Genomic DNA, 20824 nt, shown 5'->3' with positions numbered 1-20824 from the left:
AAACGGAGTAAATAAAAGCAGCAGGTACCCAGGGCTCTGCAGAGGGCGCCGAGGAGGATTCCTGCACATCAGTTAGGTCCTGTGTGATCTGTCTGCAGCATGCTCGCCATGCAGAATAAAACCGCAAAGGTCATGTTAAGCCAACGCAGGGAGTTGGCTGCGTTGCATCCACTGCTCTGGGTAGTACCAGGCAAGTGGTGGGGCAGGCACCAGGGACAGGCTATGCAGCAGACACTGCGCCAAATCCTGACTCCACCACCTGCTGGCTCTGAGACTCTGGGAAAGTCACTGACCCTCTCTGAGCCTGGGTGAACCAGCAGGCTGCACGTTAGTACCTGCGTGTAATGTGCCTGGCAAGCACAAAGGGCTTAAGAAATATTTATTTCATGTCCCTAGTTCCCTTGCCCCAGCCTCAGGTAGCCAGATCCAGTTAAGTAGGGACAAACTAAACAATGAAGAGGGCAGCCCCCAGGGAAGAAAACGGAGCCTCACCTTCCTCGGAAGAGTCCTTCTCTGTGTCCACAGCCTTCGGGCCCTTGCGGATCCCTGAGGAGAGCAGGAGCAGTTAGTATCTCCAATGCTTTGCACCCCATCCCCGCCTTAGAGGGAAGCACCGGACAGCGTGTGAGTGCTGGCCAGACACAGCAAGCCCTCGAGTCGGTTCTCTAGCAGAGAGAGGCAGGATGGAGCAGCGGTCACAACCATGGACCCTGGAGGCAGGAAGATCAGAGTCCACATTCCAGCTCTGCCCTCCAACTAGCTGCACACGACACAGTAAGTCCTTGCACTTCTCTAAGCCTCAGGCTCCTCATCCAGAAAGTGAGGACAATAATACCCGCCCCACGTTAAATCATGGGGACAATGGATTTGAAGTCCATGGCACACAGCTCCTATGAATGGCACACACCCCAGCCCCAGCCCCGGCACCCAGGAGATCAAGGCTATAGGAATAGTGTCTCTCTGAACTGGTTACGAGGCTGGGAAAGAAATGTGTATCCTCGAGGCAGGGGACGGGGGAGATGTGTGGGTCTGCAAGGAGAGGCAGAAAGGAAGCTACAGGCATAGGGCAGGGGAGGCGGGGTGGAGTAGGAGGGCCAGGTTTCAGAAGCAGGAGCGGTGCCCTGTAGGTTGCTGGCGCCCTTTAGACGCCAGTGCCTGTGTCCGTCGGACACACACGAGCACGCACACCAGCACGCCGGAGTACCCAAGGGGAGGAGGGCGCACCCTCCAGACAGGCCTCATTCACACAGATTCGCAGAGATTTGGGGTCAACTCGCTACACGCTGGAAACAAGGTAAAGTTGGATGGAACTGAATCACAGGCACAGTGAATTGGAAAGAGCCTGTTCAGGAGCCCCGCCTGCCCCATCCATCACTGCCCCCAAGATCCTCACTCCCCGCTCCCACCTCACGTCTCCACCGTCCTACAGAGAAGAGCAGGCCAGGCAAGAAACCCTGCCAGCTGCATGGAACGCCTTCAGCACAAACCTGGGCTGGAGCCCTGTCTGTCCCAGAAACTGACGTCTTCTCACCCACCCCCACCCAGCCAGAGAGGCTGACGCTACAGGCCCCTGAGCTGCCACCAGCCTCGTCCTATACATTGACTGGTGGGGGACAAGAGACAGGAGAGGTCAAGACGATAACCACGATTGTTACAAGTCTCCCCGTACAGACTTACCCTCCACCTTCCTGAGAGACATGGTCTGGATCTGCAAAGATGTGGAACAGAGAGGTTACAGCCAGCAGGGGACTCTGCTGTGAGCGGCGGCTCTGCCCAGTTCTGTGAGGAAGGGACGGCCAGTGTTTCCATGCCAACCACTGGGACCGGGAGGGAGCTCAGCGTACGCTGCCCCAGCCCCTCAATGGCACCAAGGGTGACCCGCAGCAACCGAGACGGCACCATGCTCCACTGTCCCTTGGTGAAGAGACAATGCCCCTCTTCAGAGAGGGACTGTGGCTTGAAGGGCAGGAGCCCCACGCAAGCAGAGGGGGGCAGGCACACAGGCAGCACTGTCGGTTTAATGGGTGGAAATCAGCCAGGGCAAGGGACACTCCCCTCCTGCGATGTGGGCATCTGAGCTGAGTGCCCCGTGGGAGGCAGGAGGCATGATGCGGACAGTCACCGACTCTCTGCTCAACCCCTCTTTTCCAGGAAGTGCTTCTTCTTCCTCCTTCCACATAGTTGCAGACAGGACAGCCCCTTGTGGCAAGGAGACCCCCACACCACGGCCAGGTTTGGGCAGAGAAGTCTGGACTGGTAACATGTGAATTCAAGAGCTCTTGACAGCCAACTGGTTTGAGTTTTGGTTGTCACTCTTTATTTGTTTGCTTGTTTGTTTTGCCATGTAGGGCAGACATGAAGTGGAAGCTGACCTTCAGAGTAAAAGAAAACATCGAAGCAGATACAGAGAGAGGGATAGAGACACACAGCAGAGGAAAACTCCTGACTACACTCATGTCTCTGGTCCCAGTTCATTCCTAGACTTGGCTGCACCCCTGCCTCGAGCTCTCTGAGACACCCTGTCTACCCTTATGACAAATCCCCTCTTCTGCTTAGGCTTGAGTTGTTTTTCATGACCTACTGATGAATGACTCATCCAACGTCCATTTCTAACTATTCCTCCTTTGCTTACCTCTATCCTAGAATGTATAAAATTAATTATTCCCTTCCTAACCTTCCTTGCAACTATAGTTGCCCATATAACACAGCTTTGAACAGTAAAATATAAGTAGAAGTCTTGGGAAAGAGCCTTTTCATCAACTGCTTCCATTGGATATGACTGTGATGGTTGGGGCTATGGCAGCCATCCTGCAACTATGAGAGTCAAGCATGAGAACAAAAGTCAATATGCTAAAGATGGTAATTAAAAAAAGAAAAAAAGAAAAAAAACAGTCTCGGTTTCCAATGGTATAATCTTGCAGCTAAACCAAGGCCATCAGCTGTCACCTCTTTTGGTGTTACAATAAGAATAAACCCCTGTTAACCTATTCTGCTATGTTTAGCCAGTGGATACCTAACTGAAACATGTGCAAACAAGAGTTCTGGGTAACATAAGGAGGAAACCTCCAGACTGGACCTGAGGCGGCCACAGCTGTGAAGAGTTAAGTGTGTTGGGGGAGAAACAGTAAAAAGAAAAGCAGCAGGGCCATGGGATAATAAGATATGGTGATGGTGAAGTATAGCTGGGAGAACAGAAAGGCACAAAACGCAAGAGGTACAGGAACAGTGGATTAGACAGTGACAGTGGGTGCTCAGCCCAGGGAAGCTGTGTGGAGGGTGGTATCAGACCCATGGCAAAGGACCTGAGGCCACAGGAGGGACCAGCTGGGGACAGATACTCGTCTCCACCGACCTGGGGCTCAGAAGGGGGAGCTGAGCCCAGGCTGGGCAGAGAGTGATCTGCATTAGATGAAGAGTCACAGGGGCCAGGTCTAGGAGAGGGTGCGTAGTGAGTGACGCCTTTTCATCCCACTAGTTTACCTGTCAACTTCATCAGAGGCGGTCAATTTATGAAAAAGGAATTAGTTAAGAAATGATGTCTGAGAACACAGTGAAAGGGGCACACGCTTTGCATTCCACCTGCCTGGCGAGGCTTGAATCTCACCCCCGTCATTTATAACGTGCCGTGTGTGGACTCGAGTGAGGCGCTTAGCTTCTCCTGCCTGTTTCATCATCTGTCAGATGAAGATGGGGAGAAGGTAATGTCTACCCTGCAGGGCAGCAGTGAGGCTTACACGGAGGAATAAGCAAAGTGTCAACCAGGTGTGGGCCCTCACACGGTCTCTGGTGGTACCGTGAACCCACTAACACAGGACAGCAGGCACGACTTCAGCATCCTCATCACTTTCTGCCCCTCAAATCTGAGGACTCTTCTCTCTCCTCAAAGAGTCTGACTCCTGAGGCTAGTGCCGATAGGTCCAGAAGAATCTAAGGAAATCCTCGCAGGGAAGAGGCCTAGGGCTCCAGGTCCTGGCTGGGAGGAGGGACACACCTACCATCTCCTCCTGGGAGGTGATGAGCCTGGTTTGTTCCTGGAGCTGGGCGCGGAGGGCGGTGATCTGGCGCTGGGCCTGGACAGCTGCTTTCCTCTGGTCCTGAGACAGGGAGGCCTGGAGCCTCTCGTTCTGCTCCTGCAGCTGGTGGCACAGGACGGTCGGTCAGTCACATGTCTGCAGGGACCTCTGAGTGCCCCGTGCCTGCAGGGCCTGCACCTGTAGGCAAACGCTGGTCGGGGTTTCACCTGAAGCAGGTGGAGTGCCTCCAGACCTGGGCAGGTGGCTTTCTAACAAGACTGACTTCCTTCCCATTTGAGAACGTTTCAGGTGGTGCCTGAGGAGAAGTGAGAATCGAATGCAGGCCCCTAAGGTCAGGGCAAAAGGCTCCCTGTCAGGTGTGCTACCCACTGAAGGACAGTCGGGTAAGTTGAGGTCATTTGAAAACCATCAAATGGATGTTTTTAGGTGAAGACAAAAGGTGAAGGAAATGCAGTCTAAGAGCAGAGAGAAAATGACGCTATTTAGTTTTAAATAAAACCCCTGATGTAAGAGCAGAGAGAAAATGACGCTGTTTGTTTATTTTTGCATGAAGAACCTCTAGAAGAATACAAGAAAGCAATAAAAGTGGTCACCTTTGGGGTGGGTGTCGGGGACAGGTAGACGGAAACGGAGCGGAAGTGAGACTTTACTCCATGTACCTTAATATAGTTCTTCTGCTTTTGGAACAAACTTGAATGCATTTCCCATCTTTAAATGTTTCAAATAAGATAAACCCATCAGATGGGAATTACTGGAATGGGGGGAATCCATCCTGCGCCAGACTCAGACCTAAGCACCTTCACCTTCTGAGCTTTCTGCAGCAGAACCTGGGGCTCCTGTTAACCGGCTTCCTCCTCAACTTGCCTCCTTGTCAGGGACATTTTTAGAGAAGCTGTTTTCTCTGCCCTGAGGCCCACTGCTCTCTGCCCACTGGTCTCAGTGTCTGAACCCTTCCATTTGAGCTGCCCGTGAACTATCACTGAGGTCCACAGCCACCGGGGTCTCTCCTGGTTGGAGTTTCAAAGGGGGGCCCAAACACAGAATGACCAGGTAGCTCTCTGAGTTTTACAGCACAACCCTCCTTGGAGCACCTTACGGGGTCACTGCAGAGGAAACCACAGAGAAAGGATATGTTGGTTTCAGAAGAGAAGGCCCGGAGGCCCCTGCTCCCTGCCAGGGAAGCTGCTGTCCGGGCGGCTGACCCCTCTGTGTATTGATGGGGGTCAGCAGCCAGGAACAGTATCAGCAAAAAATTGTTATCTGCCAACCAGTTCAAGGTGGGGGGGGCCGCAAAGGATGGGGAGCTGAAGGATGAGAGGAGGTCGTGGGAAACCAGGCTCCCCCAAACGGTCCAGTGAGACCTACCTCTCTCTTCTGAGCTGCATGCTCTTCCTGCAATGCCTTCATTTTTCTCTTCCATTCTGTTTTCTGAAAAAGATTAAATGCTTATCAAGTGGGCCCCTCTAGATATTAAAATATACTATAAAGCTACACGAGTAGTAGAAAACCCAGACAAAGATGGGGAAAAAATGGAATCTTAGTCTGGGGGAAGATGGATTATTGACAAATGGTGTTCAAACAAGTAGTTAACTGCCTGAAAAAAAATATGAACTTGGATGCTTATTTCATATCTTAAACAAAAATAAATTCTAGGTGGTCAAAGATTTCAACTTAAAACATGGAAGTGACGTCAGCAAGATGATGGACCAGGAGGTTCCAGCTCTCAAAACATCCACAGATGAGACCTTTATGGGAGCCTGGGAATCCAGCTGAGAGGTCCCAGCACCTCGGTGAAGAAAAAAACCCCAAGAATAGACACACTGAAGAGGGGAAGAAGAACAGTTTTCACCTCACCTGTGTCACCCCTCACCCAAGGCGGCACAGCTCAGTGCCAAGAGAGACCCACTCAGCCCACAATCTCTCCCATGGGGAAAGTGAGAGCAAGTGAGCACCCAACTGCCTCAGCCTTGAAGGATGCTGCCCAGGAGGCCCATTTCTGCCTCACCCCACCCAGAACTGAGGGAATCAGCACAGCTGACTCGGGTTTTGGTACTGGCACACGGATCTCAACACCAGCTTTAGATCCTACTGGTTAGCCTGTGGACAGTGGGAGGTGTGGAGGAGGAAAAGTAAAAGTGTAGACTATTTGTATGCGGTCAAAGTTAAGTTGTTTTTGGCTTAAAACAGAGTGCTGTAATTATAAGATGTTTTATATAATCTAATACAAATCACAAAGAAAAAACCTGTAGCAGATATACAAAAGATAAAGAGGAAGGAACCAAAGCATACTGTGACAAAAAAATCATCAACTCACAAATGAAGAGAGCAAGAGAAAAAGAAAGGGACAAAGTAACTACAGAACAATCTGAAAACCATTAACAAAATGGCAATAGAAAATCCTTACCTATCAGTAATTACTTTAAACTTAAATGGATTAAATTCTCCAACCAAAAGATCAAAAGTGGCTAAATGGATTTTTTTAAAAAGATCCAGCTATATGCTGTGTACAAGAGACTCAGGTTAGCTTTAAGGACACACATAGGCTGAAACTGAAGGGATGAGAGAAGACATTTCATGCAAATGGTAAACAAAAGAGAACAGGGTACCTATACTTATATCAGACAAAATAACTTTAAGTCAAAAACTGTTACTAGAGACAAAGAAGGTCACTACATACTGATAAAGGGATCAATTCATCAAGAGGATATAATGACTGTAAATATACAGTCAGCCCTCCATATCCATAGGTTCCACATCTGTGTATTCCACATCCATGGATTTAACCAACCATGGATTGAAAATATTTGGAAAAAAGTTCCAGAAAGTTCCAAAAAGCAAAACTTTAATTTGCCTCATGCTGGCAACTATTTACATAGCATTTACATTGTATTACAATATTTATAACTAGTTACATAGAATTTACATTGTATTAGGTATTATAAGTTATTAGAAGTAATCTAAAGATGATGTAGAGTATATGGGAGTATGTGCAAAACATCAGGGACTTGAGTATCTGAGAATTTTGGTATCCTTAGCAGGTCTGGAACCAATCTCCTACGAATGGATACTGAGGGACGACTATATACTCACCCAACATAGGAGCACCTAAATATATAAAGCAAATATTAACAGAACTGAAGGGAGAAATAGACAGTAATACAATAATAGTAGGGGATTTCAATACTCCACTTTCAACAATAGGTATATCATCCAGACAGAAAATCAATAAGTAAACAATGCACTTGAACAGCACTATAGACCAAGTGTACTGAACAGACATACATAGAACATCCCGTCCAAGTAGCAGAGTACATATTCTCCTCAAATGCCCAAAGAACATTCCCTAGGACAGACCACACGTTAGCCCACAAAAGAAGTCTTGCCAATTTAAGCTTGAAATCATATCAAGTTAATCTTTTCCAACCACAATGTTATGAAACTAGAAATCAATAATAGGAGAGAAACAGGATAATTTACAAATGTGTAGATATGAAACAACACATTCCTGAACAAAGAAGAAATCAAAAGAGAAACAAAAAAATAACTTGTGACAAACAAAAATGGAAACACAACATACCAAAACTTCTGGGATGCAGTAAAAGCAGTTCTACAAGGGAAGTTTACAGTCATAAAATTTTACATTAAGAAAAAGGAAATATCTCAAATAAATAACCTAACTTTGTACCCCAAGGACCTAGAAAAAGAAGAATAAACTAAACCCAAAGTTAGCAAAAGGCAGGAAGTAATAAAGAGTAGATTAGACATAAATGAAATACAGAATAGAAAAACAACAGACAAGGTCAACAAAAGTAAGAGTTAGTTTTTGAAAAGATAAACAAAATTGACAAATCCTTGGCTAGATTAAGAAAAAAAGAGAAGCCTCAAACATATAAAATCAGAAATAAAAGAGGAGACACTACAACTGTTATCACAGAAATGCAAAGGATTACAAGAGATGTCTATAAACAGTTACACACCAATAAATTGGATAACCTAGAAAAAATAGACAAGTTCCTAGAAACATACAACCAACCAAGACTGAATCATAAAAAAATAGAAAATCTGAACAGACCAATAATGAGTAGGGAGATTGAATCAGTCGTCAAAAATCTCCCAACAAAGAAAATCCCAGAACTGAATGGCTTCACTGGTGAATTCTACCAAATGTTTAAAGAATTAATGCAAATTCTTCTCAAATTCTTCCCAAAAATTGAAGAGGAAGAAACCTCCAAACACATTTTATAAGGCCAGTATTACCCTTGTCAAACACCAGAGAAGGACACTACAAGAAAAAAAATTATAGGCCAATATCCTTAATGAACATAGACGCAAAAATACTCAACCAACTACAAGCACATTAAAAGGATCATACAACATAATCAAGTAGGATTCATCCCCAGGATACAAGAATGGTTCAACATACACAAATCAATACATGTGATACACTACATTAACAAAATAAAGGATAAAATTATATGATCATTTCAATAGATGTAGAAAAAGCATCTGACAAAATTCAATATCTTTTTATGATAAAAAAAGAACTCTCATCAAAGTGTGTATAGAAGGAATATACCCCAACATAATGAAGGCCATATATATGACAAGCCCAGAGGTAACATCATACTCAACAGTGAAAAGCTGAACACTTTTCCTCCAAGATCAGGAACAAGACAAGAATGTTCATTCTCACTATTCTTATTCAACATGGTACTGGAAGTCCTAGCCAGAGCACTGAGACAAGAAAAAGAAATAAAAGGCATCCAAATTGGGAATGAAGAAGTAAAATTATCTGTTTGCAGATGAGATGACCGATGACCTTACAAATGGAAAATCCTAAAGACTCCACCAAAAAAAAAAAAAAAGCTGTTAGGATAAACAAATTTGGTAAAGTTGCAGGATACAAAATCAGCATGCAAAAATCAGTTGTATTTCTCTACACTAAAAACAAACTATCCAAAAAAGAAATTAAGAAAACTATCCCATTTACAATAGCATCAAAATCAATTAAATATAGGAATAAATTTATCCAAGGAGGTGAAAGAGCTATACAGTGAAAACTATAAAATGTCAATGAAATAAATTATAGAAGACAAATAAATGAAAAGATATCTCATGCTCATGGATTGGAAGAATATTGTTAAAATACCCATACTATCCAAAACAATTTACATATTCAAAGCAATCCGTATCAAAATTTTAATGTCATTTTTCATAGAAATAGAAAAAAAAATCCTAAAATTCATGTGGAACCACAAAAGACCACAAATAGCCAAACCAATCTTGAGCAAGAAGACAAACTAGAGGCATCACTTCCTGATTTCAAATTATATTACAAAGCTACAGTAATTAAAACAGTATGGTACTGGCATAAAAACAGACACACAGACCAATGGAACAGAATATGGAATCCAAAATTAAACCCACATATGTATGGTCAACAAATCTTCAACAAGGGCACCCAGAATACAAAACAGGAAAAGAATAGTCTCTTCAGTAAATGGTGTTGGGGAAAATGGATATCCACTTGCAAAAGAATGAAATTGGACCAATATCTTACACCATACACAAAAGCCAACTCAAAATGGATTAAAGACTTAAATGTAAGACCTGAAACCCTAAAACTCCTAGAAGAAATCAGGGACATTGATCTTGTCAATGATTTTTGTTTTTTGTTTTTTGTTTTTTGTTTTTGCGGTACACAGGCCTCTCACTGCTGTGGTCTCTCCCGTTGCGGAGCACAGGCTCCGGACGCGCAGGCTCAGCGGCCATGGCTCATGGACCCAGCCACTCCGCGGCATGTGGGATCCCCCCGGACCGGGGCACGAACCCGCGTCCCCTGCATTGTCAGGCGGACTCTCAACCACTGCGCCACCAGGGAAGCCCTTGTCAATGATTTTTGGATATGATACCAAAAGCACAGGCAACAAAAGCAAAAATAAACAAATGGGACTACATCAAACTAAAGTTTCTTTACAGCAAAGGAAACCATCAACTGATGAAAAGATGACCTATGAAATGGGAGAAAATATTTGCAAACCATGTACCTCATAGGAGTTAATATCCAAAATACAAGGAACTCATATAACTCAACAGCAAAAACCAATCCAATTAAAAATGGACAAAGGACTTGAATAGACATTTCTCCAAGGAAGACCTACAAATAGTCAACAGGTATATGAAAATGTGCTCAACATCATTATTCAGCAGAAAAATGCAAATCAAACCACAATGAGATTATCACCTCATACCTGTCAGAATGGCTATTATTTTTAAAAGTAACAAAAGATAACAAGTGTTGGCAAGGATGTGGAGAGAAGGAAACATTTTACACTGTTGGTGGGAATGTAAATTGGTACAGTCATTATGGAAAAACAGTATGGAGGCTCCTCAAAAAAATTAAAAACCAAGAGAGTTACTCATTTTCCCAGGGGAATCTCCCATGTATCCATGAGGTATACATGTTAACAAACTTGTTTGTTTTCCTCTTATTAAAAAAATTAAAAATAGAACTACCATATAACCCAGCAATCCCACTTCTTGATTTTGATTCAAAGGAATTGAAATCAGGATCTCAAAGAAATACTCATACTCCCATGTTCATGGCAGCATTATTCACAATAGCCAAAATATGGCTACACTTACCCCCAAATCCAATGAGTTATATACATTAAATATGCACAGCTTTTTACATGTGAATCATACCTCAATAAAGTGACATGTATGAATGAATGAATGAGCAAACAAACTAACAAAAAGAAAACACAGGAATATTTTCTCTTTTTGGCCACACTGCGCAGCTTGTGGGACCTTAGTTGCCTGACTAGGGATCGAACCGGGGACCCTGCCAGTGAAAGCATGGAGTGCTAATCACTGTACAGCCAGGGAATTCCCATGATTATTTTCTTTTTAAATCTCAGAGTGGCCATAAACAAAAGACTGATAATCTGATCATTTTGACCACATAAACGTTATTAATTTTGTATGGTCAAGACCATGATAAAGTTCAAGGATGACTAGGAAACAGGGGAAAATAGCCACAACAAGAGCAACAAAGGGTTGGTTAATTTCCATACGTTCTATAAACTCAAAATTGGTAAGGAAATCAACAGAAAAAATAGGCAAAGGATGTGAAAGAGTTCATAGAAAGAGAATGGCTTTATAAAATGTGAAACTTGAAACATCAAGCCGTGGAAACGCTTCACCTCTGCTAGTTAAATGTTAGGCTCTTTCTTAACAGTCTTGGAGAGCAGAAGCGGGACAACATGATTGAACGACTGTGCCAACTGCCCTTCCTTGACATGGAACTATCAGTGACACAGACCACATGTAACTGGACTGATGTAAGGTTCATCCAGTGGAGGCCAGGCCGCCCCCTCCCAGCCCATGGCAGTAGGTTGTGCGTAAGTCTTCCCAGTTCCATATCCAGTGACCTCACATTAGCAGCATGAAATCAGCCATGGTGGGAAGATTTACACCACAGAAAATGGCAAATGCTACAAATCAAAGCTTTTTTAGTTCCAGACAACCGGTTGTTAAGTATTTAACGTCACACCATTAGACCCATGCCAAATATCTTCAAAGCCAGAAGATTGTCACACTTTCTAAGAATTGTTTTCAACTGGGTTGGAACCAAAATGAGGGCAAGGGTGTCCAGTAAGATACACGGCTGAATGTATTTTGAAAAAACTCCCAGGCAAATCTGACATTGCACACAAGTATGTCACCAGACTCACCTGAGAACCCTAAGAACCCTACTCTATGCTTTCATGAATTGGCAGAAGGTTTGAAAATATAGAACTTTGATGTCTTTCAACTTCCTTTAAACCATAGCACAAAACCGACAAACTCTGTTGGAAGACAGCATGGTTCTTGCCTGGCTCTGGGAAGAAAGGCATGGGGCATCGGCTCACCTGAATCTCCATCTTCTCCTTCAGGCTCTGGAGCTCCTGAGCCTGCCTGAGTCGTTCCTCGGGCTCTTCATCCTGCAGGGACCCGAGGTTGGACTTCATCACCTTGTGGGACTGCAGTGCCTGCAGCTTCTGAAAAGACCAGGGTGCAGTTTCATTCAGATGAAGATCTAACCATGATGTTGTCTTTTATACCCGGAGCGGTGTCAGAAGGGCACACCTAACCCCAACCACAAAGCCCCAACCTGAACTCACTAGGTATCTGCATGCCTGCAAACATTCACACAAGTTCACACTCCCCTTCACTAGTGTTCTCCTGAGAGCTCAGCCCTTGCGCAGGAGAAGCAAATTCCCATGGAAGAACAGAATTCAAGAGTGTCATTTCCATTGCGCTGGAATTCTGCTGTACTTCAAACCCGGAACTTTCCTGACAGCTTTCCCATTTCTTCCTCAGTCTCGAATAGGCTGAAGAGAATCACACTATCTGAGCCTTGAGGAGGGTCTCAGGCACTCCAGACCACTCCCTGAGGACTCCTGCCCCTCTTCCCACAAAGAAAAACCCTGGCTGTCACCAAGAAGGCCTGGCTTTTCACAACTTGGAGTCATGTCACCAATGCCTAGTGCTTCCCAAGCTAAAGGTGTATGGTGTGAAGGAAAAGGCATGGAAAAGTGGATCAAAGACAAGGTGCCTTTCCACCCGACTATGGTTATATTTTTAAATAGGTCACTACTGCAGTGACAAAAGCAATGATCTCCATCTCCATTACTATATCAGACTCATAAGCCCTATTAAAGCTTTAGAGAACAGTTAAGTCCCTGAGTTTAACTTCTCTCTCTTGCTAATCTTTAAGTCTTCTCAATTCCTGCTAAAGCAATATTGGGGCCAAGCGTTAGCCATTTCTAAACCCCTTGAATATTTTTGTAGAGTCAAATGCTTTATCAGATGTATGCACAACTTTCTGCCCCTGATGTGTCACTTCTGTCTTCACACTGCTGCTTATGACACACCAGAGAGCTGGCTTTCTTGGCATCACAAACCTTCATGGTGTTTTCCTTTCAACTGGGGTAAAGTGTTTACAGTGTTTTTCACAATCACTCTAAATGGAATCATATCTGTTTCCCCATCCCCCAGAATTTTTTTTTTCCCTTTTCTGCGGCACGCGGGCCTCTCACCGCTGTGGCCTCTCCCTCCGCGGAGCACAGGCTCAGCGGCCATGGCCCACGGGTCCAGCCGCCCCGCAGCACATGGGATCCTCCCGGACCGGGGCACGAACCTGTGTCCCCTGCATCGGCAGGCGGACTCTCAACCACTGCGCCACCAGGGAAACCCCCCCAGAATTTTTAAAAAATAAATCAACAAGATAATTATCCAACTACACTGAGAATTTTGTATCCAGTTTGGTTCCTGTACTTTAATGAAAGTGAAATAATAAAATGTCAGGTGAGGGCTTCCCTGGTGGTGCAGTGGTTAAGAGTCCGCCTCCCGATGCAGGGGACACGGGTTTGCGCCCCGGTCCGGGAAGATCCCACATGCCGCGGAGCGGCTGGGCCCGTGAGCCATGGCTGCTGAGCCTGCACGTCCGGAGCCTGTGCTCTGCAACGGGAGAGGCCACAACAGTGAGAGGCCCCCGTACATCAAAAAAAAAAAAGTCAGGTGAGAGGAGATGGGGGGGAGACACACAAACACAAAAATACAACAGAAGCCATCCTATAAGGGAAAGGCAAAAAAAAAAAAAAAAAATGGATGTTCCAGTTTAGGACAGTGTGATCCAAGTTAAAAGGAAACCATGGATGGTAGTGAGAATCATGTCCTCATTTACCACAACCCAGGATTTCCTCACCAAAAGTAACCTTTTGATTTTTGAGGACACGGTTTATGAACGACAACTCCAAATTCAAATCAATACCTAGGTATCTAACGTGTCTAGTCAGCGAGTACCATGTCAGGGGAAGCATGGGAGTCAGGGAGTTTCAGATGAGCTCAGAGATGATGGGTGTGGAGCTGGGGGTTAGGAGTATGACGTCCACATGGTGGGGCAGCATCTTGTCCTCCACAGATCATCCCTGTCCACCCTGGGGGAACACTTAGGAATGGGAGGACTTGGGTCACTATCGATACACACACACACACACACGCAGAGCTCTCATTGCACTCCCACCGCCCTCCATCCTTGGCTTTCCGTCTCAGATTGAGACCACCAAGGCTCCACACATATCCTACGACAATCCCCTTCTAGAAAAGTTGTCTAGGTGTTTCTTTAGGCAAAACATGCAATGATCATGAGAAACACTATTACACAATTCATTTTCAAATCAAGAAAAGATTCTCCTTGATGTTCAGAGGACCAATAAGAGCTAAATACATCCTGAAAATAGTTCTCCTCAAACATTGTCCCTGACACAGTTTTAGTTATACAGGTTTATATGGGAAGATACAGTCCACAGATAACTTTAATAAGGTTTTCTTTTTTTTTTTTTTTTTTTTTTTTTTGCGGTATGCGGGCCTCTCCCGTTGCAGAGCACAGGCTCCGGACGCGCAGGCTCAGCAGCCATGGCTCATGGGCCCAGCCGCTCCGCGGCATGTGGGATCTTCCTGGACCGGGGCACGAACCCGTGTCCCCTGCATCGGCAGGCAGACTCTCAACCACTGCGCCACCAGGGAAGCCCAATAAGGTTTTCTTGAATAAACGTAATAATATATCCAGTAGAAGAGCAGAGGCTTTGAAGTTTAAGGAGCTGGGTTCAAATCCCAGCTCTACCTCTTAACAGCTGTGTGACCTTAGGCAAGTTATGTGACCTCAGTGTCTTCGCCTGTAAAGGAGGAATGATAATAGCTTTAAAAAAAAAAAGAAATTTATTATTATATTTTTTTACTTTTTGGCCACACTGTGCAGCACGTGGGATCTTCGTTCCCTGACCAGGGATCCCTGCGGTGAAAGTGCGGAGCCCTAACCACTGGACTGCCAGGGAATTCCCTAAAAAAAGAACTTCCAAAAAGAAATTAATAAACTAATGACACACCTACCTTTAGAATCTTATAGTTGTTTGGTTGTTACAAGGATTAAAAGTTAGTGTATACAAAGTACTCTGCACGGGGGCTAGAAAAGTTTCAGTAAATGTTAGTTATTATGTGTGACCCCCACAGACCCAACAGAGAGCCTGGCCTGTAGCCAGCAAGTACTTGTTAGAAGAAAAATGCATTCATTTACATTTACATTTTGCCTCATTTCTTGTCCAGTGATGAAAGCCCTTTGAGAAAATAAGGATAATATCTCAGGAGCTCTTACTATATGCCAGATAATGTTAAGTGCTGTCTATGTGTTAATTTAACCCTTTCAGAAACGTATCCTACAGAAAAGAAACTGAGGCACAGGAAGGTTAGGTAACTCGCCTAAAATCACACAGCCAGTATGTGATGGAGCAAGCAGGGATTCAATCCTGGGCACTGGCCTCTAGTATCTGGGCTCACAGTGTATTACCCACCCCCAATGGCAGATGACAGAGAACTAGTACAAACAACGAAATGAATTTTGAGAACAAATAAGCAGGTTTTCAACTAAAGAACTCTGAGAAGCCTTTTAGCTTGGGTACCTCTTCTAGCGTAGAGTTCTGGTTGGCAACACTTTTAAATTCATCCCAAAATAATTTTTTGAGCTTGTCTATTTCCCCGTATAGCTTGGCCCGCTCTTTTTCTTTCCATTCATCAAATTCTTTCTTAGCTTCTGCTTCCCTCTGGCGAGTGATCTCTGCTTCCTACAAAGAAAAGCAAGAACAAGAGAATCATTAATTCCACAATATGACTAATATTTACCGAGAAACTGCTAGGGCTCCTTGTCCGTGCAAGCCACTATGGAGACCCAAAGAACATTCATCCCCCAGTCCCCACTGTTGGGACTGGGAGTGGGATTAGTCTTATCTGAACCGTAAAGGCCCTTGAGGATGGGGATCATGTCTTTTCTCTCTTTATATTCCTCACAATGCCTGGCATAGTTGGTGCTCAGTAAATGTATGCTGAGGGAAGGAGTGATGAATGAATAAATGCCGGAAGGAATGAGGTAAGTTTGTGCATTTTCATTTACAAATATTTACTGAGTACCTCCTCTGGGCTGCCTTTGGGAGCTTATCCAGTCTTTGTCCTCAGAAAGCTAACATTATATTGTAAGAAGTTAAGATTCAGGTTCAAATGCTCTCAGAGGGTGCTAATGCAAGAAGCTGCAGCTCTCTTTTGGCCATACAGGTCTGACCAAGTAATTGAATTTTCCTTGCCAAACTACCTAAAATCGTTTAGCACATCCAGGAAGACGCCATCCTAGCTCTGTCTCCGGCTCTAGGAAACAGCCAGAATTTTGTTCCTGTGGGATGCGAGTGCATCATGGGTCTCTCAGCTAGTCCGTGACCAAGCCCCCTGCCCTCTCCTCTCCACACCCACCTGAAGCTGCCGCTGCCTCTCCGCTGCCCTCTGCGCTTCCAGCTCCCCTTGGGTCCACTTCAGCTTGGCCCACAGCTCTTCCAACACCTCCTCCACTGGCTGCTCCTGCTTCTTCTGCTTTCCCGTGGGGTCCACTTGAAGAGAGGGTGATGGCGTAAGTCGAAGTCAGTGGAATGTATACCGTCACACCTCAGTCTGGGTTCAGCTTTGCCACTTACATTGTACACTGACTTTGGGCAAATGACAGAACCTCCCTGACCCTCTGTTTCTCCAAACTGGAAAATGGACATAGTAATAGCACCTAACGCAGAGAGTTATTGTGAGGACGAAATGTGATAATGCAAAGGGCTTAGCGTAGTGCCTGGCAGGACAGCTCAGTCCATGTGAACCACTGTTGTCAGTTAAAATAACTATTTTGACAGTCCTAACACATGGCAATGTGAATGCGAAATCAGCAGAGTAACAGAAGCAGAATACCAAATAGTGTGTACACTCTGATTATTAATACAAAGAACATATCTACGTATCCTGAGAGCAATCAGAGGGGAATTTAAAATAGTGATAATAATTGTAGCTTTAAGTTCACTCTTCTCAGAATATAGCGTAGTTTAAATGTGTAGTTTTAAACTTCCAGCGAAAAAAAGGCAGCATGCATTACGAAGAAACCTTGAATTACAGAATACTCTAACTAAATCACATAATGATAAAGTAAGAGTTAAAGGTTAATGAAAAAGACACCAATTGTACTTGAACATTTGTTACTTTTTTTTTTTTTTTTGGCTGTGTGCGAGGGCTTTCTCTAGTTGTGGCAAGCAGGGGCCACTCTTCATCACAGTGCGCGGGCCTCTGTCGTGGCCTCTCTTGTTGCGGAGCACAGGCTCCAGACGCGCAGGCTCAGTAGTTGTGGCTCACGGGCCTAGTTGCTCCGCAGCATGGGGGAATCCTCCCAGATCAGGGCTTGAACCCGTGTCCCCTGTATTAGCAGGCAGATTCTCAACCACTGTGCCACCAGGGAAGCCCAACATTTGTTACTTTTTAAGGTACATTTAGAGACTATTAGATAGTACTGTTATTGAAACTTTAAGCTTTACTTTGAAAAGAAATATATGGCTTTTCTCAGATGGGACTTTTTAGAAACAAGCAACTTTTAGATGCAGTGTAAATTAATTTGGGTTAATTAAGTGATCTGAGGTGAGTCTGGAATGGGAGGGCTGAGTTATCTGAGAAGCCAGCAGCCTGACAATAAGTTAGTGAACATTAATGTAGCAAAAGTTGCCTTAAGAACATATTTTCCCTCTCCTTACAGCACTTTACATTAAGGACATAAGGAATATGCACAACGATTTATGTACAAGAATGTTATCATCATGTGATTTATAACAGGAAAAATTTTTAGTAGCCCATATAAATTGAGAAATAATTCAGTTGTGAAATATATTATGATCGCCACACAATGAAATACTATTTAGCCATTAAAAATCATGTTTTCGGGCTTCCCTGGTGGCACAGTTGTTGAGAGTCCGCCTGCCGATGCAGGGGACACGGGTTCGTGCCCCGGTCCGGGAAGATCCCACATGCCGCGGAGCGGCTGGGCCCGTGAGCCATGGCCGCTGAGCCTGCGCGTCTGGAGCCTGTGCTCCGCGGCAGGAGAGGCCACAACGGTGAGAGGCCCGCATACCGCAAAAAAAAAAAAAAAAAAAAAAAATCATATTTTCAAAGATGATTTACTGACTTTGGAAAATGTGATATATTAATTGAAAATAACCAGTGTCAAAACTGCATCCTATATGACTATATTTGTATAAAGAAAAATAATGACTGCGAACATACCAACATATTAACTGCAGGTGAAATTGTCCACAGTTTTTATTTTCTCTTTTCTACCTTTCTGTATTTAAATTTTCTAGATCAAAGGCATATTTTTTCCAATTTCTTTATTGTGATGAAATATACATAACACAAAATTTACCGCCTTAGCCATTCTTAAACGTATAGTTTGGTGGTATTACATACATTCATAATGTTGTGCCACCATCAGCACCATCCATCTTCAGAATGCTTTTCATCTTGTAAAACAGAAACTCTATTCTCACTAAACACTAATTCCCCATTCCCCCTTCCTCTAGCCCCTGGCAACCACCATTCTACTTTCTGTTTCTATGAATTTGACTATTCTAGGTACCTCATTTAAGTAAAATCATATAGTATTTGTCCTTCTGTGACTGGCTTAGTTCACTTAGCATAATACCCTGTTGCAGCATATTGCAGAATTACCTTTCTTTTTAAGGCTGAATAGTATTTCTTTGTATCTATATACCACACTTTGCTTATCCATTCATCTGTCAATGGACATTTGGGTTCTTCTACATCTTAGCTACTATGAACAATGCTGCTATGAATATGTGTACAAATATCTCTCCAAAGATATATATCTTTATCAGAAAAAAATATTTGATAAGTGGAAAATCTGTTTTTCTTTAGCAGCCTCCAATGCAGAGCCAAGAAGAATCAGATATATAATAAATGCATAGTAACTAGGTGAATTGTGCTGTTTTAAAACTCTGTTCTTTGAAAAAGAAATTAAAATAAAGGGGAAAATATTTTATTCAATGGGATTTTTATATTTAATTTATATTACATTTTATCACATTATATTTTCATATCTATATTTATGTTACGTTTTAACAGCTATTTCTTATTGAACCTCAAAAAACAGATATAAAGTATGCAAATTACAGTGATTAAGTCATAATAAGCTCATGACATTAAAAAAGTCAAAGAATTGGTCTGACTGCTCATTAAGCCCAGTTAAGCTTATTCACAGTCAGCACCAGAGAACAGCAAATTCCAGAAGGCTGGGAGGTAAGGGCCCTTCAAAGTCACTCTGTCTGACTGTCCCATTCACAGTGAAGGACACAGAGGAGGAAATACTGACCATGGTCACATAACAGAAGGGGACAAAGCTAAGACTAGAACCTACCTGTCTGACTCCCAGCACTTTTTCTCTAAACACGTGGTCAGAAACCCTCCCCGCCCCACGTGGGATCCCCCCATCCTCAACTGGATGATGAGGTTCTGAGGGCAGCTTTGGTGGGGTACGTGCCCCTCACCCACTGAACACAAGCCCAGGCCCTGCACAGTCCCAGGAGGGCCACCTGGACTCACCACCTTCCACCACGCCCGTATGTCTGCGCTGGATGTGGCCCCGGAGAAAGGTGGCGTTCATGAAGGTCTTGTCACACAGGTGGCACTACACAGAGGGAAGCAGTGGGAAGTGCAGGATTAGCTCACCTGAGTCAGCCAGGGATTCTCCCTCTATCAAAACTCTCATTCCTTGGGCCCCCTGGGCTGCTTCACAAATAAAGAGTTTGATTTACTGAGTAAGGCAGTGACTGAACCCAAAATATATATACTATATATTTTATCCCCCCCCCCAATATATATATATTTTTTTCTTTTTCTGAATTTTAAAACACTACCAGTGCCATGGGGAGCTAGGAACAATGATTAGTATCATCCTTAGATGATACTAAGGAATTTTTGATGGTTTTTCAGGGCATGATGATGGTATTACGTTTATGTTTAAAAGTGGGATGGGAGTCCTTGCCTTTTAGAGCTACATAGTGAAATATTTACAGATAAACTCATATGACTGATACAGTTCAAAATAATACAGGGGTGGGGGAAATTGGGTAGAGGAACAAATGCGACAACATTGGCCATGAGTCGATAACTATTGGGCTGGAGAGTGTGCAGATGAAGGTTCATTATATTATTCTCTCTACTTTCGTATATGTTTGAAATTTTCCACAATAAAAAGGTTTTTTTTCAAAAAACACCAATGTCCAAGTCTCACCCAGAGTTGAGAACCACTGGAGCAAAGGGTAGTAAATATAGCATCTGAAATTCCACTTCACTCTCCTCAAGCATTTCAGACAATGCCAATCTAGCATATCATTTTTTCACTGTAAAACTTCAAAATTCTTCCAACACGGCTTTGCAGGCTGCCATTGCTAGTCAATCAGAGTAAGAGGGCAGATTATTTGCTGTCTTTACACAAAGGCACATGTGACAGAAATTGCCAATCGTCCCCTAGTACCAGTTTTCCCTTTTACTTTAGCAATAGAAACCTTGATTTTTAGCTGTGAGGCTAATGAGAATATATGTCACCTCCTCCCTTACAACCAGGTGTGGCCATGTGACTAAATTCTGGCCAATGGCATGGAAACAGAAGTGGTATATGCAACCACTTTTGGGAGGTGTCATTAAAGAAAGAGCCATGATACTCCTCACCCTCCCTCCTCCTGCTGAATGGAATGTGCACCTGAGAGGTGGAACTCAGGCAGCCATATTGGACCAGGAGGCAGAAGTCACACAATGAGGCTGGAGAGAAACACATCCAGAACTGGGTCCGCGATTACATGCCACCCCTGGATTGTTTGCCTCTAAAC

The 20824-nt window shown here is 44.0% G+C and overlaps 1 protein-coding gene across 3 annotated transcripts in view; it reads right to left on the bottom strand.

Moving 5' to 3' along the window:
• Positions 1–20824, bottom strand: part of DZIP1L (DAZ interacting zinc finger protein 1 like) — a 48821-nt gene that overhangs the window by 12552 nt on the left and 15445 nt on the right. For all 3 annotated transcript variants that reach the window (XM_060099636.1, XM_060099634.1, XM_060099635.1), the window contains 8 exons: positions 19539–19623; positions 16374–16507; positions 15536–15697; positions 11948–12076; positions 5400–5462; positions 3996–4136; positions 1678–1708; positions 493–546 (listed from right to left, as the gene is read on the bottom strand). In XM_060099636.1, coding sequence (XP_059955619.1) covers positions 493–546; positions 1678–1708; positions 3996–4136; positions 5400–5462; positions 11948–12076; positions 15536–15697; positions 16374–16507; positions 19539–19623 — 799 coding nt within the window. The remainder of the gene's footprint in view (positions 1–492; positions 547–1677; positions 1709–3995; positions 4137–5399; positions 5463–11947; positions 12077–15535; positions 15698–16373; positions 16508–19538; positions 19624–20824) is intronic.

This window comes from Mesoplodon densirostris, chromosome 5 (genome assembly GCF_025265405.1).
Source record: "Mesoplodon densirostris isolate mMesDen1 chromosome 5, mMesDen1 primary haplotype, whole genome shotgun sequence".
Lineage (NCBI taxonomy): Eukaryota > Metazoa > Chordata > Mammalia > Artiodactyla > Ziphiidae > Mesoplodon > Mesoplodon densirostris.
Note: the sequence above shows the minus strand (reverse complement) of the source record. Positions and strands in the feature narration are given on the sequence as shown.